Raw genomic sequence first — 27,785 nt, forward strand, 5'->3', positions numbered from 1 at the left:
AGTGCAATGTACAGCTAGGAAAGCTACTGGCATATAAACTATCAGGGATAGGTAACATAGGCACTAAGGTCAGGTGTAGAGACGCCACTCATTTAAATGGAGAGACTGTATGGTTGTGATTGTCCCGTGTAATATGGGAATAAATGCATTGCAGATCAACTCTTCAAACATTGCAGCATTCGTTGTAGACAAACCCTGAATCTTGTATTTGCTTTCTTGGCTCAGTTTTCTTTTTAAGCTGCAGGACCAAAAGGGAGGGAAGTGCTATCAGATCTTTTCCTTGCTGTGCTTACTGCCTTGCTTATGTGAGCGACCTGGTAACTCGATCTATTTCTGTAATTCCTGAGCCCTCAGGGACCTAGGGTTTGAAGTTTGTTCCAAAATACCTGCTCTTTCTAGCATGTGATACAGATGCTTCAGTTTTTAAGAGCTCAAAGCCACCACCTCTTAAACTGCTTTTTTCCCATTCAGAACTACCCTAGAGCTTTCAGAACGCCTATTGCTCAAGAGTCTGAAAAACCCTTAGCCATCTCAGCAGTAATGACAAAGTAAAAATCAGCATTCAAAGAAGAGTAACTTCTCAGAGTCTTATGTGAGAGTGCTTTGCAGAGTGTGCAAGTGCGTCAGAGAAGACCAACAGAGCAGCCTTTGCTGCTGCTGAAGGCTCTGTGGTATGGTATCCAGATACAGAAAATGGTGGAGAAGAACGTGGAGAGCAGTGGCTCTTCAGATGACTTACAGCCATTGCACAGCTTATATTTGACCCCGTTCCTGCATTGGCGTAAAATGAATGAAGCACATCTGTTCTTTTTAGGGAGAGAAGAGTAATCCTCAGTGGAGTACAGCGCAAGTACGGCATGGTCATCTCTTAATTGGCACTGATTTAGCTGCTTCTGGAACGGAGAGTGGGGATAGCAATGTCAGCAGAGCGTCGTGTCCCAGGTCATTTACTGTGCTGCAAGTCAAGGCTTATTAGCTGAGACGTGGCTCTGCCTCTGCCGTACCCGTGTCTCTGAGCGATGCTGGATTGTACCATGCAGCGATGCCAGGGCACCTGCTCGCTGCTCTGCATTGCGCTCTGCTGCCGAGCCTGTGGGAGCTCTCTCCCCACAAGCACGGTCCACGATGCTGCTGAGGTTGCTCATGTCTCCGCGTGCTCTCTCCTCCAAAAGCTTACCGCCTTCTGAGACTGAGCTCACCATCTACAGGCCTACACTGATCTCATGGTTAGTTTGGCCTTCTTTTTTGCGAGTAACGAGGAATAAATTATGTTAGAAAGCAAAACAGAAGTGAAGTACTCTAATGGTTGTTTAACATGATCCGTGAGTACTATCCTTTATTATTTTTTTTCATGAGCAATCTGTGCAAGTGATCAAATGCAGTTGTAAAAGTCACAAGTCCTGCTTGGATCCATAAGCATAAGGCACTGGGGCACTTGGGGACAGCACCTGGCTGGGTGGTGTTTGGGAGTCCCTGAAGTACGGCAGCAGGAGGCTGACTGTCTCTCATAGGTTTAACCCTTTAGGGTGCTGCTGACGATGAGATTGACTGGTCCTTGAACCAGGGAACGTTTTAAGCCTTGGCCTTGAGTTGAAGGAGGAGTCAGTCAGCACTGTGAGCATGCGATTCAGCAGCGACGGCTTCTCCCTGAGATTTCTTTCCTGTTCCCTCATCATTTTTTTCCCCCTTTGCTCTGCCTACTAGGAAACGGCAGCTTTGAGGACCCTCGTGGGAAAAGCATCGTAGGTATTCTGGCAGCAGTAGCAACAAGCTACTTGAGAGCTTTCGGCGAAACTGGCAGTGGAATATTAGTCAGTGATATTTATACAAATGTTTTTCTTAGAAGCTTCTGGTAGCAGTTTCCTGCTCTTGATACACTGATCTGAAGACTCTAAACTGAATATTAGTTTGTACTTTCTCTGCCTAGCTCCTTCATCCCCCTTCTCTTTTTAATAATCTTCCCGTATCCCCCTGGCATTAGTGGCAGTTTGCCTTTTACAGGAGTCACAGGGACTGCCTCTTCTTGCTGGTACCTTGTTGCAAATAATTAAAGGGCACACACAGGTGGGATGGGGTTAGGCCACTTGTCCTTCTCTTCTGCTACCCTCCCAAACACAGAGTCAAGCACCAGAAACTTGGGGAAATAAAAGGTATTGGTTCTGATATGCTGAACCTAGAGAAAGCTTCCTTACAAAGTCCCCGCGTTATCCTTTCCAGTATTTATATCCCATGGCAGCTTCCAAAAGATTTTGCATTTGTTCGTGTCAGTACTTGCTAAAGTGCGCAGGTGCTCTTGCTGCCCGTAGGCAGTTGATATTGCCCCTAATGATTGTACTTAATGTTTATTAATCTGGATACCTGGAGGTGCAAATCCTCCGGTTGTAGACACAGTTTATTCTGTAGACACAGATAGGATGAGAGCAAATAAAGCCTGCCATTTTAAAGGTTTACCTTGCACTGTGCAGTCAGGGGATGTCTCATGAGAAGGGCTGTTATCTTAGACTCCAAGAAAGTGTTAAAAAGAGAGAGACTAATGAAGCTGTTATATTGACGTGGATGTCAGCTGGAAGCTAAGCAGGGGAATAGCTTTTTTCATCAGCTAGGAAAAGGGAAGGAAGGACTGTTCAAACAGCAGCGATCTGCTCCGCCGTCAGCAAAGGAATATATCTGTGCAGTCCATTTTATTGTGCTTGGAATTACAGAAATGATTGTGGCAAAAATGCTTCTGTTTTCCTATTTGCCTGGTTGATTGATTATTTAAGACTTAGACCTTTAGTGTGAATTCAGTTCTGCCTGTGGTATGACTGCTGTGCCTGCAGCATTTAAAAGTTTGGAAAGCCAAGGTTTCAGAAATATTTCTCTTCTTTGCATCTTCCCATAATCTGTTGGACCCCATTGTTGCATTTTGTGCTAGTTAGCTTCCCGGGGAAGGAACTGCCCTGACTTTTTTATAAGAAAGGATTTTAATCCTTTTTCTTCTCTTAGACATGATCTTGTTCTAAACAAACTATATTAATCTAACGCTAACCAGCACATCTGTCTGAATAAAGAGATCAGCTCTCACCAAATTGCTTTATTTTGGGAAACCTGTGTGATAGTGACCCAGACCTAGTTAAATCTCAGCTGATTAGTTGAACGTTCAGCTGTCCAGATGTAAACCAGATGTGTTTGAGCTGTGGCTGATCAGAAAGTGGTATCAAATTGGCCTTTTCCATAGGCATGCAGAAGACATTGCTGATTAACTCGCATCTTTCTAATGGGAAATATGTCGAGTAGTGGAGGTTTTAAGATGAGGAATGTAATTTGAATGATAAAATGTTCAAAAATAATTTTTCATAATCATAAACATCTGAGCATTTCATATTTTGGAAGGGATTTGATTAATAACCCTGCAGTTAAACGTTTTATAGTATTCTATTTTGATTTAAACAATTCACATGTTATATTAGCCTGTGTTCTGTAGATTAAAACCAGCATGCCTCAGAGTCTTACCACATTTGTCTAAGTTTGTATATGTCAGAGTGCTTGAATTTTGCAGCTTCTGTCTTAAGGTGCAAAAAGCCTCTGTTTGCCAGTTCAGATTCTTTGTGTGTATATGATCTGCCACTTCTCATCTGTGTCTCTGCTGGTGGCTGGTTAGGCGGTTAATCACTGTGATCCCTGGTTGTGGCCTTGATCTTTCTCAGATGGGAGGCCTGAGATAGGAATAATGTTCTAATTGATTCAGCCCTTGTATTTTGCTTTCTCTACTTATAATTGTAGTTTGCCTTTGGACTTTTTTTTTTTTTTTTCTCTCTTCTAATTCTTATGTTTTACACTGAGATTGGTGTGCCCAGAAGGGGACTGGAATCCTTCTAGCCATGGTTTGGAGATGTTATTGGTAGATAACTCTCTTCTTCCCTAATTTATCTTCTCTGGCTGAAGTGCTTATTCTGCCCATGGTTTTGTCAGAGGCTAGTTGTGCAGAAGTGTTTGGATGCTATTGGCACATACAGCTCTTTTGGTTTACTTTTTATATTGTTATGTGGATTTGGAGACTTTTTAAAAACGTTTAAAATATTAGTTGAGAGTCAGCAACAGAGCATTTAATGAAGCTTTTTTTTAGTGGATTTTAGTGTGTGTCCACATGAAAAATTTGGTTTCTTGTTTCCTTATTTCATGGTTTATGGATTTTGCTTTTACTGGCCAAATTGTTTGTCTCTCTGCTCCGACAAGTTTTTAGCCTGAAGGAACTCTCACTGTTAATATGGTTGTTGCTCTTATTGATGTAACCCGTTTTTGTTATGGATTTTATAACAGTCAGAGCACAAAATTTCCCATGTGCATATTTTTCTCCCTCCTAAGGGCTACAGTTTTTCAAAAAGTGTTGTGGGCTCAATCCAGCACAATGCAGACTTGTCTACAAAGTGTTGAGTTTCCTCAGTGCCAAGTTTTAAAGGGTACTTTAAATCTCAGCACCTCACTGTAGTAATCTGTTTACCTTGCAAACAGTTTTTTTATGAAGTTTACATGTAGCTCACAAAATGCTTTCCTGCGTTCCTTTTGCTTATTGCTGCTATTATAAGCTATGCATTGAGTAAATGCATTTGAGGTCACAAATGAGCTGTGCTTCTGCTTTGCTTTTGTTGGGAGTATATTTTGTCATCGGTTCTCTTTATTTACCACATATATTTCTTCCTCCCCCCCCCCCCCCCCCATACTGATCAAGATTACTGCCAACATATGATGAGTAAGGTGAAATGTATATCTACCAGACTATGTTTTCCACTATGGTTGTGCTGAATTTATGTGAAGCATGAAAGTACTGACACGCCCTTGCAATCATCTTTGCTGGATTGTTATGTACAGTTTGTCTCTGTCTCCTCCTGTTCTTGTTGTTATGCTCCCGACAAGTACATCACTGTACCTAGTAGCTATTTTGTAGGGGACCACTTAGTTGAAATCTCTTAAAGTAATTACTTTTAAGTGAATTATAAAATAGCCTTTCCCTTTAAACGAAGCTAAATAATCTCAGCATGGTAGCCACTTGAAAAAAGATGTTATGGGAATGGGACGGTTACTCCTAGACACAAGTGAACGTGGGGAACTTCAGTTTTCAGAATGTCTTCTGAAGTTGAGCAATTTCAGGGTTACAGGTCTACAGTTTGGGGTGTCGTTTAGGTCTGGTTTTTGAAAAACATGTTGTGACTGAGGAACCTGAAAAAAGGGGTTTTTATTTATTTATCTGAAATTTCGAATGGAAAAGGTGCTATTTTCCAGAATATGTGTTTTAAGAATAGTAATTTGATGATTTACGATGAAAAGATGATTTATCAGTTTGCGGTGGTGAGGAAATTAAATTTCTATTTCCAGCTCTTTTTCAGATTTTCTTACTGATATTAAGCCTATCTTTCTGCATCCTTCACTTATAAAATGGCGATCATAACAGTTCATTTCCCCCATGTTTTGCCTGTCTGTTCAGGCAGAAAGATCTGAGAGTAAGAGTAAACCCTTGCTCCTATTTATATAGCCTGCTGAGCACAGGGAAACCTCGTTGTCAAATTGACAGCCTGTAGACAATGCCAAAATATAAATCAGCAGTTATAATAGCTGCAGATTATCATTTCAAATGGAATCACTCTAAGGTAACATCTGTGTACTTGTGACAGAGAGATCTCTAGCCAGGTGAAACTGGTCATGCTGTAGGGCTGCTGAATGTTGTAGGTCACTTCTTGGCACTTTATTTAAACTTGTGTACTTCTGTAACTCTGTTTTTTGACCAAGAGTAGGTGAAATATTATTTATGAATAATGTGCAATGTGAATGCTTTGACTATAAAATAGCCAATGAAAAATACTCTGAATAAGAGAATTCTTTTAAATGCCAATCCAATCCCAGTTCAACCAAAGGAAATGGCAACTGGTGGTACCCCTTGGGATATGTCTACTGCAGATTCTTCCTGGAGGGAAAAGCCACTCTCACATCATCTTACTGCCAGTGTTGTGGTACAGAGGTTTTATATGTCGTAGGTAAATAATGTAAATCTTTGTACTTTGTTTCTTAAAGCTATGGTGATTTTTTTTTTTTTTTTGACCTTTTACAAAGAAGGTGAAAGGAGCCTTAACCACTGGGAATCTCAACAATTTAGGCACTGAATTCCCCACTATAGCGAAGTTTTTCCTCCTAGGTTGAAGTTCTGTAACGACTCAGATTTATCTGTATGTGGTATGTCATGGTCCTCTCTTCCCTTCACAAATGCTTTCTTGTGCTGGCTCTAGCATGGACCTGATGGGTGGCCAGGTGAGGAAGCTGGGCTGCCTGGACACTGCCCACCTGGCTGGCATAGCTACCCAACTCATCTGGGTGAATGCTCACTGTGAGCTGAGCTGAGCTCTAGTGCTGGTACAAGGGAAGAGGGGAGGCTGAATAAGAGAGTATGTGGTGGTGGGATCGTGGCAGTCTTAGTTGGCTGAAATGGTGTCCGTAATTACATTTGCTATACGTTAGTTGTTAACATGTTCACTTTCCGTCCCTGAGCCATTTCAACAAGATGATACAGATCCTGAGTGCTCTAAATTAATCTTAATGGCACTGCGGTCAGTGACATGGCCAGTATTTTATTTTATGCCAGCTGAGCATTGGTTGGATTTATATGTGGGTGCAGCTCATTAACTTTCCAAAGTATTTTATGTTCTCTTCTCAAGTTAGAAATTGTAGCATGTCTGCATGACAGTTTTGCCTCCTGGTGGAATATATTGTTGGACCTTTGGCAGGAGCAGTCAGCAAACACTTACCTTCGTTTTTGTTCAGATGAGAAATTGATGAGGCAACTGGATGTTTCTCCCATGCAGTCATATTTATTTAGAAAGGAGATGCACAAAACTATTCTCCCTTGCTCCCCCCCTACCACCTTCACAACTCTGGCAATCTCTTTGCTTAATATTCCTAATTTTCCCACTGTCAGCTGGAAACCCAGAAGTTTTTTTCACTTCTTTCTCCTTCAGGATCATGCTATGAGGTTTTTATCTAGGACCATCTGCTATGTCTGTTTAAAGAGTTTTTCCCCTTGCCCTGCAACAATGTTCAGGCACCCCTGTGCTTGCACTTAGTTTCCCGGGGCACCCCTCTACCAATATAACTCCCTCCGTGATCATTTCTTTCACGCTTTCACATAAACCTTATTTTTAGTGGCAACTTCTTATTTTAACTGGTTTATTAAACCAGTTAAATCTGTCTTGAATGAGGATGCAAAAATGGTGTGTGTTTACTTTAAAAGAAAGTTCCACCCAATCTCCAGCAAAACAGTTTTTCCTTAGAAAGTATGAGGTCATTGAACTCTCACTGTTTTCAGCTAGCTTTAAAAAAAAAAAAAATCCTAAATTTATCAAAACATTTTTTATTATAATTCTATCCAAAAAAGGCTCAGTGCAGTGCTGTGTGTGACTGTTTAGTTTGGAGAAAATTCATCTCCTTATAAAGGTGAGCTGTCCCTTCGGTATTCAGTAAGCACACTTCATTACCATACAGTCTCTTTTGGGTATTGTCCGTGATGAATAATGAATAGGAGATTGAAACAAGGCATTTTTCTGTCATTTCTTCCCATTATCAAGTTTAACTATGATTACTACAGCAGAATGGTATTTCACTACAGCTGCCTCTCTCTCTCCTTCACTCATCAATGTTGTAAAATTTATTGCATTTGAATACACAGAACTTGTGGAGTTATGCACACGTGTGAGACACTTCATACACATTCTTAGTGGAACTTGTAGCCTGTTCACGTAAGTAGTGAAGTGTTATTTCTTTTGAATTTATCACATTTAAAAACTCATTTGAGATTCAATGCCTTGTTTGCAGAAGTGAACCAGGGAGGTTGCAACGAAGACTGTTGCATCCAGATATCTGTCTGCTATATTAAATGTGTAATGTGAACATATATTTATCTCTGTAACAATAATAAAAGCAATACCTGTGCCTAAAATAGTCAGTAAGCCAAATAAAGATGTAAGAGATCTCAGATTATCAAGTAAATTGAAGCTTTTACATACAGAAGCAATGCATGTGTTTTTCAGCTGAGAGTCTCACTTGCTGCAGAGGTATTACGGATCTTGAAACAAAGAGCATAAACTATTTTCTCCCCCTTTATAAAATTTTTAAGTGTCTGCTCTATTGAAATGTTAGGGCCTTCTGAAAACCGTAAATGCATGTTTGAGGATAAACACGTGTTTAAAATTAAACATATGCATAAGTGCTTTCCTGAACTGAGATTTTTAAATCCTCGTGAGCGAGATCCCAGATGTACCGGTGCTGGGCTGAGCCTGTGGGTATAGTCACACTGGATTAGACTGGAGCTAGTTTTGGAGAGGCCTCCCAAGAACAGTGCTTTATGTGGAGTCTGCTGGCTTTGAGGAAGGGATTAAAGAACAAGCATTATTCCCAGGGTGGCATTGCTGACACCAGTTGATGTGCAGAAACATCTGTTTCATAATGGGAAAGCACTCTGTGCTGCTTTAAAACACCTGACAAAGTTACTTTTAATTCTGCTTGAAGTAGGTGGGAGGGGAAACTATCCTTAATTGTGAAGTGGATTCCTGTGTTGATACAAGGTTACCTAATCCATGCTTCCCTGAGAAAACAACAAGATTTAAGGTTGTCATCAGACTTTTGCTCAATTTCCATAGCCCCATTTTCTCCCAGCCTGTTTGAACTTTAGTACATGTAGCAAAATGGACCGAAGATGGAAAAAATGGGGAGGGAAAATCTAGACAGCAGCAGCAACATAGGTAGATGCCATCCTTGGAACATTAGCCATGTTTGTTTGGAAAGATGGTGTAATAGTGCCAAGGTAAAGAAGAGAGAGATTCAGGTCTCTTGTGGTGCCACAGGCCTATGTGATGTGACAGCATTCAGGGCTGGGCAAAGGCTCTTCGTGACTGGGGGTACCTTTGGGAGTGGATTTGTGCAGTCACACGTGTGGCAATGTCCAGGTATCAGACCGTGTGAACCAAGGGCTGGGATTATAGATACATCTTCTCACCTTGTCAGCAACTAAGCTGGCCTTGTACCTGATGCTGTGTCAGAGGTACAGCAATGGTTACTGTTGTGTAAATTCTGCGTCAGGATGTTTTAAGGATGCAGAGAGCTATTTTCCTTGTAGCACATGGGATATAGGCATAAGATCCAGTCAGTGGTCCTGCTTCTCATGATCTGAACTATCAGTGGTCATGACCACAGTACTGCCATTTAAAGGACGAATTTTTTTTATTTTTTTTTTTTCCTGTGCACTGCCTAACAAGAACTACTCGAGTGCTGATCTAAAAACATGGACGGTAGATGTGGTAGATGTTGTTAGTGAAGGTTGCCTTGGCAGAAGTGCCCCTAGCCCAGGGGCTGGATTAGTCATGCCTCCTCTGGAAGTCTGATTTAAAGCCCCTGTAGTTAACAGGAGTCATTCAGTTGAAGTCAGCGGGTGTTGTGTTAGGTTGTTAGAGCCCAATGAGCCATCTGCTCTCACAAGCCTTCCCTTGCTAAAACAGAGGTGGACTTTCTTCCCTTGGAGCAGTATTTCTCATCCAGTGAGCTGTGATCTCCCCAGGGCATCAGGGAAGGCAGTGATGGCAATTGGAGTGGTCTTAAAACATGGAAAAGGTGACTAAACATTTAAAGAAAAGATACCTTGCCGAGTGAATGCAGACTATTATATGGGATTATCGTGATCATCAAACTTTACTGTTACAATAAATAAAAGAATAAAATATGTTTTGGTATCAAGCATGGTGACACTCCCCTAAAAAGACAAGACCACTGTAAGAATGAGGGTTTCAAAGGGGATGCACACGTGAATTAGAAGGTGGCATAGAGAAAAATGTCTTCAAGAGCAGGCTGCAAATGTAGAAGTAGGTATTTAATGTTAAAGTAAGAGGTGGTCTCTGGTGTACGGCACGCTTCAGGCTTGCAAGCCTCTTGTTGTAACATCCTGATTTCTGCCAGTTGTCAGCTTCCTTAATTCCCTGGGGAAGCGCGTTGACAGGCTTGTGGCACCTCTAGCAAAGGTTATTAGTGTCTTCCTCTAGTGCCAGGAGGAAAACATAGTGTGGTTCTGTCTGGTCTTCCTTCACCTTTGGTGAATTCCTGCAGAGGGAGAAGGTTGGCCAACAGTCTTTTTGCATTTAGGCAGGTGTAAATAATGGATTTTTACTTTTTATTTCCATGGTCAAAATGCTGAATGTATTCCATATTCCTCCTACCTGCAAAGCAGAACTGAACAAAGCCTTCAGTTTGACCTGAAGTGTTTCACAGAATGTGAAAAAATGACTGCAGTTTTTTCCTTACCGTTCTTCATCCCTTTCATCCTTTCCTTTTTTCATGTACTTCAATTTTAATGGAAAAAAAAAGAAAAGAAAAAAGGTTGTGATTCTAAAATGTCAAAACAGAATTGTTCTACTTTTTCTGAACCCATTTCTCTGTTTATTATATGCTGAAATTATCACTATTCATTGGTACAGAGGAAACATTTTTAGTGAACGTACTATTCACCAGAAATTAAGACATTCACTGCGATTTACAGTTTGTACTTGTCAAAATTTACCCATTGTTCCTTGTATATAGTTACTAATTCACATTTTTTTTTGAAACACTCTGAAGTAATAAGACAAGAAAAGTACTTCTTTTTGATGAATAACTTTTACCTGCTGTAGACAGGAAGATTTTCTCATGCACAGTAGTTAATAACCTGACTTTACTTAGCTGTGATTTGTTTTAAATCTGTTGCACACTTCTTGGCATATATCACAACTGTCCCTCACTACGGGAAACAGCTCTCATTTTATAGTCATATTCATCTGTTCTGGTAACCTGGTATTACAAATATTTGTAAATTTCTTTGACTTTTTTGTAACGAATACTGAAATATTAAGAGGGACTACAGAAAGTGTTGCAATATATACAAATTATTTGTGAAAGTACACTTTTTGTAGAGCAAATATTTTGACTAACTATAGGGAAGTAGACTATTGGTCACTTTTAACAAATACATGGAATTTACCATACAAGTTTCAGGAATATTTTAGTATTTTATCTGATAATGCTGCTGAAGTCATTCTAAGAACTTCAGTTAGGTTACTAATATTTTTAAATTAATCCTTCAGGATGATTTTTCTGTGGTGGTATCTGAGTGTGGCTATTGTATTGTCTCTGTTTCAAGTTGTAATGAAAATAGCCCAGGGCTTCTGGAGAGGAAACAAGGGGAAACAACTCATGTTTTTGTTCACTTTAGAAAAGAATGAGAAAATACACATTGCACCGATTTAATTTAGAATCTCTAATAACTTCTTGCTCTGCTGTTAACAAAAGTGAAAATGATTTCTAGCAAAGTGTGTCTGGTCTCCTCCATCTGTGCCTGTGTGATATAAGAACAACAGTGTCTTATAAATATCAAAAGGGAGGTCTGGGTTGTAGGACTGAAGATGCAAACCTAGTTACTCAAACTTGTGGTAGGGAGGAGACAGTCAGTCTGGTTCCATTTGAGAGAGAAATGAGAGGTTTGGATTTTTTTTCTTCCTAGTAGTCAGAACTTCTGTTGAAAGATTGGTAATGGTTGCAAATGTAGGTGCAAAGGAGTTAAGAAAACCATGTGAACTTTGTTATGTTCATAGGTATTATGACAGTGTCATGACTAATATGATCCCTCATAATATTTTTTCCGGTATTTTTGTCATTTAAGACACATGAGGAACTGCACTCCATCAGGACAGCACCAGTGTGCTGTGAATATGCCTGTTGTCTAAACAGTCACAACCTTATTCATTCCCAAAGGTGGAAGGTACGCGGTGCAGGCTGTCAAGTGGCTGTGAAGCTGAATGCCATCTTTGAAATCCCTCCCTGCCTCTGCCACCAGAGTTGCTGTGAGATGCCAAGCAAATCACGTAAACTGACACAGTCTCATTTAGTCACTAATCGTGTGTTACTAATTTTCTTAATACCCAAACTAAGGCACCTGTGACCAGACTTAAAGCTGCATAAAGTGTTCACTACTGCAATAATATATAAAGGGAACAGTGCTTTAAGTGTGTGCAATAAAACTGTTAAGTATACTTGACATTGAGAGGTGTCAAGATAAGCACCCAGAATTAGTCTCAGTCTCTCTTTGTTCTCCACTTTCCTACATGAAGATAATAGTATAACCTAATCTTGCAAAGATTATGAAAAAAAAACTTGACTAATATTTGCAGGGCAGTAGGTACCATTGCAGTGAGTGATGAATTATACGCCTAAGTTAGAAACCTATCTATCTCTTGTAGGAGAACACGTACTACTTTTATTTATACTTAGGTCTAACTCTGCAGAAGATTTTCTCTTCTTTCTCTTATTTAAATTAATGTAAAATTGAATTCTTACTATAATGATCAAGTAGCCTATGGGAAAGTATATAATAATTATGCATTATTGTTCAGTCCAACATAAGGTAACACAACCTATCTGCCTTTTGAAATGAAAGCGATAACAAAGATTATGGTAAACAAATCTCATGTCTTAATCTTCATTCTGTTTTATTTACTTAAGCTCCTCTTTGGAGCAGTATTTGAAAACTTTACAGTCTTTACTGCTTAAGACTCAGAATGTTCATATAAGCTAAGGAAATATTTTAATCCTCATTTTATAGACTTGGAGGTAAATCATGGTCAAGATGAGCCCATACACGCTAAAAGACATCCGTGTGTGAAAGTTAGGGGCTTCAAGTTCAAGCTTATGGATGCCAGCCTTTAGACTGAACTCTGGACTGAACTCCTTATATCATGAAGGACACCTGAGAAGGTGTCATCCAAAACAGCCAGCCAGCTAGGCAGAGTGTCACAGACCTTCCCCGGTGGTAGCCCTCTGCTAACCAAGAGGGAATTTTCTGAGGCCAGGGCTGAGTCTGCGATGGTGCCTCTAAGGTTCCTCCATACGTTTCACGTTCAGTGGTTGTTGAGTGAAAGGCAGAAGCAGACCCAGCATTTGGAGGTGGCTGGCAAGCTTTGGCAATGCTTGTTGCCTCAAAGCCCTGAGAGACCTGGGCAAAGGCAGGGGTAATTTCTGAACTGTGTTCCAGATTAAGAATGACCTTGGTGCGAGCCATGGAGCCCTGGCAGCCTGGAGCTGTTCTGGGCAGGGAGAGAGGCACCGAAGGAAACTTTACAGGCAAAATAAAACTATATTCAGCATTAGGCAGCTGGCAAATGAAAGTTTGCAGCATTGCGGTTTTTTAGCTTTGGTACCTGGGCTCCATCTCAGACACCATTAAATGCCTTTTCTGCATTTGCCAGAAGACATGCATTGTAATACAGTAAATCGAACCTCAATTTTTCTTGTATGTACCTATTTTTTTTTCTTCCCTTCTGTTGTCCTATTCCTTATTATGGACACATTTGGCCACTGTCAAATTGAATGATTTTTTGCATACTTGGTTGGCTGACTCTCTTTTTCCTAATTTGCTGATACAGTCAACTGTGCCAGTAAAGCAATTATGCAAAATTGTGTATAAAGGTTTAATGATACAAAACAGTGTTCATCACAAATCTAATTGTGATTCTTACCATCCTTCAATAAACTGAAGGTTTTGAGATGTTTGAATTAGAATCTCTGTGGCTAATATCTACTCTGTTAAAAAAATATATTTAGTGTAGCAGATCAGGGAACATTTAATGTACGTATCACTGTTAACTGTGGAAGGAAGTGATTAACAAAAATAGTGACTTGGAGGTGTTCGGATAATGGTTTATATGCTTTCAGGTGGTGATTATGAGAAGTCTGCTTTATTACATGTCTCATTAGGTTACAGGGTTATCTGTTTTACATTACAAATGATAACTGTGTATGGCTGATTGTGTTGTATTACAGACTCAGTGCACAAAGATAAAAAAAATATAGAGATGGACGTAGTAACAAAGCAGAATAATGTGTCTGAATACCGAAAACAAAGAGATACCAGGTTAAAACAGAATTGACAGGTACAGCATACTGAGGTTTGATATCTGGTTTCCACTTGAAACTGGTTCAGGAAAAGAGCGCTAAACCAATACTTGGTAATGCTTTCACTGAAGCTGAAAATCCCCTTGGATTTTCTTGGTCCAGAATAGAGCATTTAGAAACATTTCAAAACTGGTATTTCTGCTTCATGTTTGCATTGATAGTTTCTGATTTCTGCCCTGCTGCTTTCCTCGGAACCCTGGTTGGGATTTAATCCTACCACAGAAAGTATTAGCCAGTCAGATATTATTATTAGGACTGACATTTAGTAGAGTCTCGTTTGTATCAGGTCATTATGTACTGCAGGGAGAGACCTTCTGCCACAGCCAGAAAGCACACACTGCTTCCCCTTGGCTACCTCCGTCAGACTGCGTTTGAGGAGGGAGAGCAAAAAGTGGCTCTCCTTTCTATCCCTTTCTTCGTTAACAGTTCTCAGCTGTGTGTCAGCTTTGCACTAAAGAGGCATTAAGGACTGTGAGGACAGGGAATAATGAATAACCTGGGGGTGCTTTCTGCTGCCTCCTTAGTCAGGAGGGAAGGGGGTCACACTTGGGTTCTGAATTATTAAGGTGAGTTCTGTTCACTTTGGTGCTCCGTGTAGTCAAATGTGTGAGCTATTTTATACCGAACACAGCAGTCTGGGGCTTGTATAAACAGCTTTAACTTACTGCTCTCTGAAAAGAGAGGCCTGAAGCAGTCATGGAGGTTTCGGGAATGTTAATTGTTTGTGTACATGAATGAGCTTATAAATGGTTGTTTTTGCAGTCTTCCATAGCTCATCAAGAGTAACTGTGTCACTGCCAGAGAAAAGAAAAGAGAACGATTATTTTTTTTTCTCTACAGTCTTACTAATACTTTCAGGGCTCGATATAATGTGCCTTTAACAAACCGTGAACTTCTCTCCTACTGAGCCCCTGCATCCTGCCTACATTCAGTGTGGGCAGAGAACCATTATACTAATCCACTCTCCCATCATATCTCTAGCAGACACATGTAAGTGTTTTCTTTGAATATTTATTTTGGTGCAAGGAGTGTTAAGCCTTTTATTTGGCAACACAAACAAGTAGGAGATTGTGACTTCTCAACTTTGTAACCTTGATTGTAGAAGTTCTGGTTTTCAGCTATGGCATGTTTTGACAAACATACGACAGTCACATTTGGCTTTAAGAGAATAATCCTGCCACCTCACAACAACTTTGGAATAGTTCACCTCTGCAGGTAGGATAGCTTTAAAATGTAGATGCTGAAACTGTCTTTCGCTTTGTTTTCTTACAGGTACGGTTATATGCAAGGCCTGATGCAATCCGAAGAGGATCAGGGGACTATGCTCTAAATATTACAAGGAGACTCATTGAATTTTATGAAGATTATTTTAAAGTGCCCTATTCCCTGCCAAAATTAGGTAAGACTTCCCATAGAATATGAAGTTCACCCAGAGACGGGAGATAAAGTTAGCCTTTTTAAAGGAAATTTAAGATAGGAATGTACTAGATTTCAAAGTAAGGAATCTTTGGGTTAATTTAGAAGGATCAATAAGTAAGGAATTTTTCATCTCTTCCTTTCAGAGGAAGGGAAGCCAAATTGTCCCTTCTCCAGCTTTGCACTGAAAGGAGCAGTAAGCAGACAGTACTTAAATTTGTTAGGCAATGGGAAGAGAACTTGAGAGGGATAAGTGTGGTTTTGTTTTTTTTTTTTTTTTTAATACCATTTATTTTGATCCTTACTTTCTTTAGCCACTGGGAGATGTTTGTTCTCTAATATTTGTATCTTGATGCCTCAGCCTTAGATGGGGAACAGAGCTGAAAATATTTGTGGAAACTGGGAAACTGTAACAGTGCAAAACTGTATTTATTTTTTTTATGCTGGCTTATGTGTTTTATTAATGATGATTAGTACATATGTTTAATTGTATTTTGCTTATTGAGAGAATTGCTGTGAACTTGTTTTGCTGCTCAAGTGACCTAAATGTAAAAGCTGTCAATTTCCATTATTTTTAAATAGTTTTTTCTCCTCCTCCCTTTCACCACAATCAATTGTTCTCCTACACACTTGAATACTTTACACGATATTATTACACCGTCCCTGCTTTGGACCATGTTTGATCAAGATCCAGAAAAGCCTATTGCTCAGCAGCAGGAAGAGAGCTTGTATTTGATCAGAAGCGTTAGAGTTGGAACCACAGGTGATCCTCCCAGGAACTCAGGGTCTATTTCATTAAATCCCTTGTCCGCTGAGTAGCTTTATTAGTCTTGCAACTAATGGTGTAGGAGATAAATAAAGTAACTGATGTTGCTAGATGAAGGTGTTGCATGGTTTTTTAATAAGAATGTTGTGGCATTTGTTTCTTGTTGACTTTAAATGACGGGCTATAGGCAGTGTTCTCCTGGGGAAATATGCAGATGGATTAAACATGGCACGTGCATCAGACTTTCTGTGTATCTTTTCGTACCTGGCTTCAGGTATGTAATAATGATTTCATAAAGGAGGTTGTAGTCTTACAGGTGCCAGAAATTTAGACAGAAAAAACTAATCAAAAACTTTCCATTGAATATAAAGGATGAACGTCATTACTGCAGGTAGTTTATTGAGGATGCCAGGTAGCAGCGGGCAGTGGTGACTGTATCTGCTTCAGAATATCATTCACAACAATTGCAACATACGGTCTTTCAACTAATTCAATGTGCTGTATGCGTAATCATGTTGCTGTAGCATATCTTTTAAAAATACCTCATCAGAAATCATAGAATCATAGAATAGTTTGGATTGGAAGGGACCTTTAAAGGTCATCTAGTTCAAATCCCTGCAGTGAGCAGGGACATCGTCAACTCGATCAGGTTGCTCAGAGCCCCATCCAGCCTGACCTTGAATGTTTGCAGCGATAGGGCATCTACCGCCTCTGTGGGCAACCTGTTCCAGTGTTTCACCATGCTTATAATAAAAAATGTCTTCTTAAATCTAGTCTAAATCTTCCCTCTTTTAGTTTAAAACCATTACCCCTTGTCCTATCACAACAGGCCCTGCTACAAAGTTTGTCCCCATCTTTTTTTTAGGCCCCCTTTAAGTACTGAAAGGCTGCAGTAAGGTCCCACCAGAGCCTTCTCTTCTCCAGGCTGAACAACCCCAACTCTCTCAGCCTCTCCTCATAGGAGAGGCGCTCCATCCCTCTGACCATCTGCATGGCCATCCTCTAGACTCGCTGCAGCGGGTTGATGTCTTTCCTGTGCTGAGTGCTCTAGAGTTGGATGCAGTACTCCAGGTAGGATCTCATGAGAGCAGAGTAGAGGGGCAGAATCACCTCCCTCGACCTGCTGGTCACGCTTCTCTTGATGCAGCCCAGGATATGGTTGGCTTTCTGGGCTGTGAGTGCACATTGTTGGCTCATGTCCAGCTTTTTATCCACCAGTAGTGACAAGTTGTTCTCGGCAGGGCTGCTCTCAATCCCTTCATCCCCCAGCCTGTATTGATACTGGAGGTTGCCCCAGTCCAGGACCTTGCACTTGGCCTTACTGAACCTCATGACGTTCATACGCGCCCACTTCTTGAGCTCGTCCAGGTCCTTCTGGATGACATCCTGGCCCTCAGGCATGTCAACCGCACCACTCAGCTTGGTGTTGTCTGCAAACTTGCTGAGGGTGCACTCGATCCCACTACCTATTTCATTGATGAAGATGTTAAACAGTACTGGTCCCAGTACAGACCCCTGAGGGAAGAGGGACACCACTTGTCACCAGTCTCCATCTGGACATTAAGCCATTGACTACTGCCCTCTGGATGCTACCATCCAACCAATTCCTCATCCATTGAACAGTCCACCCATCAAATTCATCTCTCTCTAATTTAGAGAGAAGGATGTTGTGGGGGACCGTGTCAAAGGCCTTATAGAAGTTCAGATAGACGACATCTGTCGCTCTTCCCTTGTCCACTGATGTAGCCACTCCATCATAGAAGGCCATTAGGTTTTTCAGGCAGAATTTGCCCTTGCTGGAGCCATGCTGGTTGCCTCGAATCACCTCCCTGTCCTCCATGTGCCTTAGCATAGCTTCTAGGAGGAGCTGTTTCATGATCTTCCCAGGCACAGAGGTGAGGTGAGGCTGATAGGTCGGTAGTTTCCAGGGTCCTCCTTTCTACCCTTTTTAAAAATGGGTGCAATGTTTCCCTTTTTCCAGACACCAGAGACTTCACCTGACTGCCATGACTTTTCAGGTATTGTGGAGAGTGGCTTGGAAACTACATCAGCCAATTCCCTCAGGACTCTGGGGTGCATCTCATCAGGTCACGTAGACTTGTGTATGTTCTGGTTCCTCAGGTGGTCTTGAATCTGATCTTTTACAGTGGGAGGGACTTTTCTCCCCCAGTCCCTGCCTTGTGATCCATCCACTCGAGAGGTGGGGGGACAGAGGTTGCCAGTGAAGACTGACCTCAGCCTTCTCCTTGCCTGTTATTACCAGTTTGCCAGTCTTGCTTATCGGGGGGGCATGCTTTCTTTGACCTTCCTTTTCTGGTTGACGTATCTGTAGAAGCCCTTCATATTATTCTTTGTGTCCCTTGCCAAGTTCAGCTCCAGCTGCGCCTTGGCCTTTCTGACCCCATCCCTACACAACTGGGCAGCATCGTTATTCTCTTCCCAGGATACCTGTCCCTGCTTCCACTGCCTGTGCATCTCTTCCTTGCCCTTTAGTTTGACCAGCAGGTCTTGACTTGGCCATCCTTTCCTGATTTCTTACACTTGGGGATCAAGAGCTCTTGCACTCTATGGAAGGCATCCTTAAGGATCTGCCAGCTCTGTTCTGCTCCCTTGTCCCTGAGGGCAGTTTCACAGGGGATCCTCTTGAAGAACTGGAAGTTTGCTTTGCTAAAATTCAGGGTTCTGACTTTACTCTTCATCTGACCCATATTCCTCGGGACTGCAAACTCCACCAGTGCATGATCAGGCTGCCTCCAGTCTTGATGTCACTGATTAGCTCACTTGCGTTCGTGACCAACAGGTCCAGTATCACATCCCCTCTGGTGGGGCTATTACCTGGCTTAAAAAGTTATCTTTGATGCACTCCAGGAGTCTCCTGGATTGCCTACAGCTTGCCGTGCAACTTTTCCAGCAGATGTTAGGGTGGTTGAATTCCCCCAGCAGGACAAAGGGCCTGCAAGCGCAATGCCTCTTGTAGCTGGGGTAAGAAGGCTTCGTCAAAAGGCTCCCTTTGATTGGGCAGCCTGTAATAGACACCAACCACAAGGTTCCCTTTGTTGCCTCGGTCTCTTGTTCTTACCCATAAGCTTTCAACCTGCTCATGTCTATTCTTCAGAGACAGCTCTTCACACTCCATCCGTTTCTTGATGTCGAGAGCAACTGCTCCACCCCTCTGTTTTTGCCTGTCCCTCTGAACAGCCTGTAGCCATCGATAGCTGCACTCCAGTCATGGGATTTGCCCCACCAGCTTTCAGTAAGGGCAACTAGGTTGTAGCTTTCTAGCAGCACGGTGGCTTCCAACTCCTGTTTGTTGCCCCTGCTGCATGCATTGGTGTACAGGCACTTCAGCTGGGCTGTTGGCTGTTTCACTTAGAGCAACATCCCTTAATTCCTTTGGGGTGTTTCACTGGTGTATCCCTCTTGGCTCCTATTACTTCAGGAGCCCCTCTCTCATCTTCATAGGACTTCAGGTGTGCTGTAGTGTAGCCAGCATGTCTCAGAGCCAGAGGCTGCAGGCCCTCGTTAGCACCCTGTCCCTCTAACCATTGCCTGTTGTCCCACAGCTTGTCACAGGCAAGCCTGATATTGCCCCCCTTCCCCGTCAAACCCAGTTTAAAGCTCTGCCAATAAGCCCTGCTAGCTTATGAGCAAAGACCCTCTTCCCCCTTTCAGAAAGGTGAACCCCATCTGATGCCAGCAAGCTGGGTGCAATGTAGGCCATCTCATTATCGAAAACCCCAAAATTGTGGTGGTGACACCAGCCATGAAGCCATGTATTTAATAGACTGGGCTCATCTGTTTCTTCCAATGTCGCTGCTTGCAGCTGGAAGGAGAGAGGCATGATCATATTCCAGTTTGGATCTCTTTGGAACAGAGCAGGAGGAATAGTCACAAGTAAAATTGTATTTTTTCATCAAGTATTTGTAGTAAAATTGTTGAGTTAATATGAAATACTGCTGGAAAACTTTAGTTATTCTGTAGTGATCCTATAGAAAATAGTTTGGAAGGGTTTGTATACTATAGTTAGGTTAAATTTATTTAATGTAAATATAATAAGGAAAACTTCAAAACTCTGACGTAAATATTTTTTTAAAATTGATTTGCATATGAATGTTTCTTCCCAGTTCATCTGAACACTAAGATCACTACGTTTAAGCATATGCTAGTGTCTTTAACCCAAAGGAGTGCTGAATTTTATTTTTTTTTTTACTGGAAAATGGAAGATTTGGGACAGTAGTCTGATGGATGAATAGAAGGACTAAAAATGAAAACACTCGTCTTTCTATGGTAGTGATTTTGCATTAGTTCTCTGGAACTGTGGAGAATCTGTGGGAATCTTTTTGCCACCCAATGACTAAGATTTTTTTTAGGTCTTATATGGTCTATACTGACTTCTGAATGCACTGGAGCAGTAGATTTGTTTGCCAGTTGATGTGAATTCTGGTAATGGATGTGAACTCATGTTCTCATTTGAATAACCAATTTCCATAGTTAAAAGTTGTACTTAGCTTGTAGGTATGTGCTTTTTTCCCCACATCATACTCTGAACTGGAAGGTGCTTGTGTAGGGTTTTAAACTAATATTTTTTTTATGAATTTCCTTTCTGAAAAATAAGTCAGGTCTTTAAAAACCGTGTATTTTTTTCAAGACTATAATATCATTATAATTACTAGTTAAAATGAGAGGTGGATAAAGCGCTGGGTTTTATTTAATTCTAAAAAAATATGCAGTAGGGTTTTTAATTGTGTTTCTATGCCTGGTGAATATAAAATATATTCCTGTATTTGTATCATGTATTTATTTTTAATCCTGTTTGCAATCCCGTTTGCAATACACTTCTTTGTATGCATAGAGCTTTTTTTTTTATGAGGATCTTCGAGACTGGAATAGTTTTCCTATGAGGAATGATTAGGTAAGCAAGTACTCTTTACATGTGGACAGTTGTGACTCTTAAGTTGTGAATGATTTACGGTGGAGGGCCTGACTGCCTTTTCCAGCCAAGACTCAAGGGCCACCCAGTGAGTTTAGCAGGAGACAGGTGCAGAGAACACTGTTACTGCAGCAGGTGGTAGATTTGTGAAACTTCTTGTCAAAAGAGACTGTGGATGCAAAAAGATTGTACAGGTCCAAAGAGAGATGTGGACAAGTGCTTGCAGAGGTGCTCCATGGGAGGAAATCCCATGGTTTGAAAATAGAAGCTAGGAAATACTCAAGAGAGTGCTATTTATACATCCCTGGTCTTACTCTTTCCTGAACATCTGCTTGTGGCTGCTGTTAGAGAGGAAAATACTGAGATAGGCAGTCTTTTTGTCTGAGCTGGCAAGGTTATCCATATCTTCATAGTCTTCCAGTTTCCCAAGAGTTTCTACTAAAGGGCGACAGAATCTCTTTTCCAGAATACTTAATGCACTGGAACTGGGAAACTATAAGGCTCCAGTTATGAAGATTGACAAAACTTCACGTATGGTGCATATATGAGCCACTCGTGTGAAGATTTTTGGGTTTCTGGGCCTTGGCTTTCTACCCCTTCTCAGCATTGCAGTATCATAGTGTTAGTGGGATGCATTTACAGCTGCTCTGAAAACTCATTTTACAACTCATTTTATTCTGAATAGTGTACTTAGACACCGGTGTAATTAGTGTAGCCACTATGGGTTGTGTAAAGGAACTTGGGTGTCTCAAGAGTCAGACACACAGAGCCTAACTCAAAGGCACTTTGCTTGGATTAATTCAATTTAAGGCACTCAACTGGCTTGTCTAAATTAGCAAGCTGATTGCCCTAGGTTCCTTATTTCATTAGTGGAGAGGAGTTCTTCCTGGGGATAGTTCCAGTCTTATATGGGCAGAGTCTCCTGCTGGAACTGCTTAGGTAAAAGGAAAATTATTTTATTAACTGTGAGAAAGTTTGCTGACAATACTGAACTGGGAGGTGCTGGTGACTCTCAAGGGACACGAGGCCTTGCAGGGGGATCTAGAGAGATTGGAGCCTTGGGCAATGATTAATGGGATGAAATTTAACAAGTCCAGATGCCAGATCCTGCAGGTAGGATGGAGTAATGCTGGGCACAAGTATAAATTGGGAGAGGAGTGGCTGGAGAGCAGCCTTGTGGGAAGGGATCTGTGGGCGCTGGTTGACAGCAGGTTCAATATGAGCCAGCAGCGTGCCCTGGCAGCCCAGAGGGCAAACCGCATCCTGGGGTGCATTAAACAGTATAACCAGCTGGTCAGAAGAGGTGTTTATCTTGCGGTAGTCAGCATTGGTGCAGCCTCACCTTGAGTACTGTGTGCGGTTTGGGGCCCCACAATTTAAGAAGGATGTGAAAGTCCTTGAATGTTTCCAGAGGAGGGCAACAAAGCTGGTGAAAGGGCTGGAAGGAATATCCTGTGAGGAGCGGCTAAGACTTTGGGTTTGTCTAATTTGGAGAAAAGGAGGATGAGGGGCGACCTGGTCTAGTGGGAGGTGTGTCCCTGCCCGTGGTAGGGGGGTTGGAACAAGGTGGTCTTTAAGGTCCCTTCCAACCCAAACCGTTCTATGACCTCATTGCTCTCTACAGCTTCCTGAGGAGGGGAAGTGGAGATGGAGTTGCTGATCTCTTCTCCCTGGGATCCAGTGACAGGATGGTTCAAAGCTGCACCAGGGGAGGTTTATTTAGACTGGACATTAGGAAGCATTTCTTTACCAAGAGGGTGGTCAGACACTGGAACAGGCTTCCTAGAGAGGTGGTTGATGCCCCAAGCCTGTCAGTGTTTAAGAGGCATTTGGACAATGCAGTTAATAACATGCTTTAACTTGGTCAGCCCTGAAGTGGTCAGGCAGTTGGACTAGATGATTGTTGTAGATCCCTTCCAACTGAACTACTCTGTTCTAACTCCTGAGCTTAATTCAAGTGTCATTTGTACCATTAAACTTTCACAATGTGCAGACCTAGGAAGGAGACATACCTAAGGTATTTTAGTGATGGAGAGCTGTGAACAGGGTTGGGAAGAACTTGGGCTTTTCAAAAAGCTTTTAATTCCCCATTGAAAGTGTCCTGAAAGGTAGAAGTATGAGCAGCTGAAGAATCCACTTTGGGACATGGCTGCATATGTTACAGAAAGGCTGGGTGAAAGTAAATCCCCTTGCTGTTTTGTCTTGAGGTCACTGGATATGAATCAGTATTTAATTTATAAATACTTCAATTTATGTGAGCACTAATAGTGTTAAAATATATGTTCAATTTTTTTCCCCTAGACTTTAGGAAGTCTCTTCTTCTGTAATTTGCTGTACAAGAAAACTTTGGGGTTAAATCTGATATATTTTATGTTGTTTTTTCTTACAGGTATGTTCAAGGTACTAATTACCTGGTTCATGCAAAAATGATATGATCTAGTTTTCTTTATACAGCATAAAACACTATAAAGTTGTGAATGCAAAGTCTCATAAAATCATTTTCCAAGGGATTTAGTGTGCGTGTTGCACAACGGAAGACAAGATTGGACCATTAACATTTGCTCTTTGAGTATTTTTGGAGAACAGGATCCGGTTTTTAAAGTGTGTCAAGGAAGAATTTAAACTCTTATGATGTGAATTTAAACTGTTATGATGTGAAAAATAGCTCAGCCATGTAAAGAAAAAGTTCAACAGGGAACTGTTCTGATTTTTAAAGAAAACTCATGTACCTCTGCTCTGTTCCCTGATCGTTGACTGCGAATATTTTGGTGAGACAAAGTGCTGCTGCCTGTTGCTGTGTGAAGCATTGCAGGCACAGAGTAAAAGCATGAGATGCTGTTGTGGGATGGCCAAGTGACTTGCTGTGAGCACTGGTGATTAACTGTTCATTTTGATTTAAATGCTTTACAATTAGCTTGACTCTTTTACATGTTCCTAACCTGTTCATTGCAATATAACTGGGAGGGGGTGGCTGACACACCAGAAGGCTGTGCCACCATACAGAGAGACCTAGACAAGCTGGAGAGTTGGGCAGAGAGAAACCTTATGAAATTCAATAAGGGCAAGTGCAGGATGCTGCACCTGGGGAGGAATAACCCCATGCACCAGTACAGGTTGGGGGCTGACCTGCTGGAGAACAGCTCAGCTGAAAGAGACCTGGGAGTCCTGCTGGACAATGGGATGACCGTGAGCCGGCAATGTGCCCTTGTGGCCAAGAAGGCCAATGGCAATCTGGGGTGCATCAAGAGAAGTGTGACCAGCAGGTCGAGGGAGGTCATCCTCTCCCCCTAATCTGCCTTGGTGAGGCTGCACCTGGAGTACTGTGTCCAGTTCTGGGCTCCCCGGTTCAAGAGGGACAGGGAACTGCTGGAGAGGGTGCAGCAGAGAGCTACCAAGATGATTAGGGGACTCGAACGCCTCTCTTATGAAGAAAGGCTGAGGGATTTGGGTCTTTTCAGTCTGGAAAAAAGATGACTGAGGGGGATCTTATCAACACTTATAAATACTTAAAGGGTGGGTGTCAGGAGGATGGGGCCAGGCTCTTTTCAGTGGTGCCCGGGGACAGGACAAGGGGTAACGGGCACAAACTTGAGCATAGGAAGTTCCACCTAAACGTGAGGAGGAACTTCTTTACTTTGAGGGTGGCAGAGCACTGGCACAGGCTGCCCAGAAAGGTGGTGGAGTCTCCATCTCTGGAGACATTGAAAACCTGCCTGGACACTTTCCTGTGCAACCTGCTCTAGGTGACTGTGCTGTGGCAGGGGGTTTGGACTAGGTGATCTCCAGAGGTCCCTTCCAGCCCCTGTCATTCTATTATTCTGTGAATATTGTCTTCTGCTCTGCTTGGTCTTCCATCATCTTCATCAGCACTCTTTCTGCTGCTACTGCTTTTTTACTTCCCCTTTGTTTGTCCTTCCTCCTGTCTTTGTTGCTTCTTCTATGATGAACCTCCATGTTATTGCCTGCATTCTTTGCTTCAGTTCTGCTAAAGGTTTCACAATTCCTGCCCTTCTACTTTGTCTTTCTCCCTAGCAAGGTGACCTCTTCCTGAGACTTGTCCAACTGTGACCTGGAATTGCTGTATTACACCAAGCTATACATAGCTAATTTTTCCTTCTCCATCTGCAAAATGAAAACAATAATTAGTACGTTTTTGGTCTTGTTTATACAGTAGTTGAAAGTGATGGTCAATTTGGTTGCCTCTTGATTAAGAGGTTGCCAACCTGAAAATGTAAGAAATCCTGATGGGATCTGACCCTCCAGCATGGCAAGGCTTGTAGAGTTTCACAGTGTTCTTATGACATTTTAGACAGACACTACAGCTATACTGTACACAGTCTTTCTGAAAGCTGTCCAGTCTCTTCAACTGAGAGACAATTCATCAGAACCCTGCAGAGAGAGGGAAAGGAACATTAGACTCTGTTAAGTCTGAATGAGTTGTCGTACGGTGTTCTGAATAGAGAAGAAAGAAGCGTAGGAAGGGAGGTGCCCTGGGAGCGGGACATACGACTTCTGGAGTGAGGAAGGGTGGGAGAGGAGGCACTAAGGACTTGATTCATGTGGCTAAACATAATTATTTGGTACTGTTTAAAATGCCTTGGGGTTTCCTGAAGACCCCTAACTGCTGCTTCTGCTGGCCTCATATGAGATCCTATTGGTGCATGGCTTGTCCATACCTGACAGCTCCATAGGGATCTTTTTACTAACTTTGATCATCTCAATTGGGGAGCATCTCGTCACCCATATTTAGGCACCAGAACCAAAACCTACTATTTTCTTTGACCAGGTACTTAAAACAAGGCTATTGCCTCTGCACGCAGAGGACTGTTTGTTGATACAGAGCATTCGTACACAGAATGAACTGTCACTTTTACCCTGACCTTTGAAGCCTTGGTTTTGAGGTTGTGAGTTTTTTTCTTTTTAGATTTCTAAGCTGTGAGCACTTCAAAACAGCAACTGGTCAGGGCTCCAGAGAGCCGTAAGAAAAAGCAATGTTTTTTCTCAGAGCGGTGCTTTGAAATATGAAAAGGAATTGTGAGTTACTAAACTGAAACAAACTGAGTAGGAAATCAGTTCATAGTATGATGTTAAGAAACAAGGAAAAAAAAATGTTCACGTAGGACTTTTTGTTACTGTATTGCTCTATACTATGTTAAATGGTAAGCCAATTAATTCCAAGAATTAATATAATACAGCTCATAAATGGGCATTTTAACTGGTTTTGGAAGTTTGTTAAGGGGAACTTGATCTCTGTCTGGTATCATGGCACAAGTTGACAGGAAAAGTTAACATGTAGGAATAAAGCAGCTTTATATAGAATAAAGATGAATGGGCTCTGGTGGAAATAATCCTCTTCTGAGTAAAATGTTTTCTTTTTATTATGTAGTGATTTCCCTCCCTTCTTAATTGTGACGCAAATAGAATCCAAACCTCTTAAACAAGGAGAATATTCAGGTTGTAGCACTGTTACCGGTAGTTCAGCCAGACCGTAGTAAAAGGGTGACCAAATCCGACAGCATCCGCACTAGCTACTCAGCTAAATCGACTTGGCTTTTAAATGATTAATTAAAAAAAACCCAAACAAACAAAGAAAAAAAAAAAACCAAAGAAAAAAGAGGGTGATGCTGCTGTTATGGGAGTGTACTAGGATGTGGGATTGTAGGAGACTCAATGGAAATGTCAGGACTTTTTTGAGCCATGAGAACCTGAACCTAAATAGATGTTTTTTCTAAGTTGCTTTTCAGTAAGTCATTTGAGCAGTTAGCACCAATGTAGAAGTAGGTGCACAGAATTTTAGCCGTCTAAAAGTAGTGTCTACTCTAAGTACATTACCTTTTGAGAAACATAGATGCCTTCAGAAAATTGTGCATTTTTTCTTAGGTTAGGAGAAATAAATCTTCTACCCCTGTAGAGGCAACAGTGGAGATGTCTCTGCTGATCACAGAGAGAGGAAAGTAATCTGGCTAGTTTAAATGTGATCTCTGATTTTTAGATGGCTAAAAGGTGAGGTGAATCCTTCTGTAGCATTTGTAAAATGGGGTAAGGTCTTTGACAAACACAGAAACTTCACAGAAATTATGGGAGTCACCAGGAAGCCGTGTGAACTTTTACCTGGTACGTGATGCTTAAATGCCTAAAAGTGCATTAACCATACTTTTTAGATAGCCATCGCTAAAGTAGTTTTCATTATAACTTCTTTCACTTTGCTTGAGCAGAGCTCTCATCCCTGATTGTCTTCTCCAGGGCTGCTGGTGATTGCCTTTTTGTTAGCTTAATCATACTGTTCTTGACCAGAGACATTCACTTATGAATGTCAGGTTTTTAAAGGGTAATACTGATTTCTGCTGCAAAATAGTATTGTTGGAACCAGAATTGTCTTGACCGAGTCCAGCTTTTGAACTTTTTTTTTTTTCAGAGTGGCTACTGAAGATTGTTAATAACCTCTTAGATCTGAAAGTTGAGAGGGTTCATCAGAGACTTTGACTAGTAGCTGAAACCTTTTACAGCAGCAACCGTAGCTTTGTTTTAAAGAAGCGTATGTAGAAAAGAAGCTTAGGCCTTGGCTTCACAATGAACTTCACATTTGTGTAGGCATCAGGAACTGTGCTTTTTATTATGGGATAGGGGCTATATGTCATTAGGATATTGGGAGAGTTACTTTCGGTGCATGGTATGGCACGATGA

General features: G+C 41.5%; 1 protein-coding gene across 1 annotated transcript in view; it reads left to right on the forward strand.

Moving 5' to 3' along the window:
• Window positions 1–27,785, forward strand: part of TRHDE (thyrotropin releasing hormone degrading enzyme) — a 219,852-nt gene that overhangs the window by 24,396 nt on the left and 167,671 nt on the right. Inside the window, exon 3 of the mRNA XM_074573378.1 lies at window positions 15,262–15,388. Within this exon, the coding sequence (XP_074429479.1) occupies window positions 15,262–15,388 (127 nt within the window). The remainder of the gene's footprint in view (window positions 1–15,261; window positions 15,389–27,785) is intronic.

This window comes from Larus michahellis, chromosome 1 (assembly GCF_964199755.1).
Source record: "Larus michahellis chromosome 1, bLarMic1.1, whole genome shotgun sequence".
Taxonomy (NCBI): Eukaryota; Metazoa; Chordata; class Aves; order Charadriiformes; family Laridae; genus Larus; species Larus michahellis.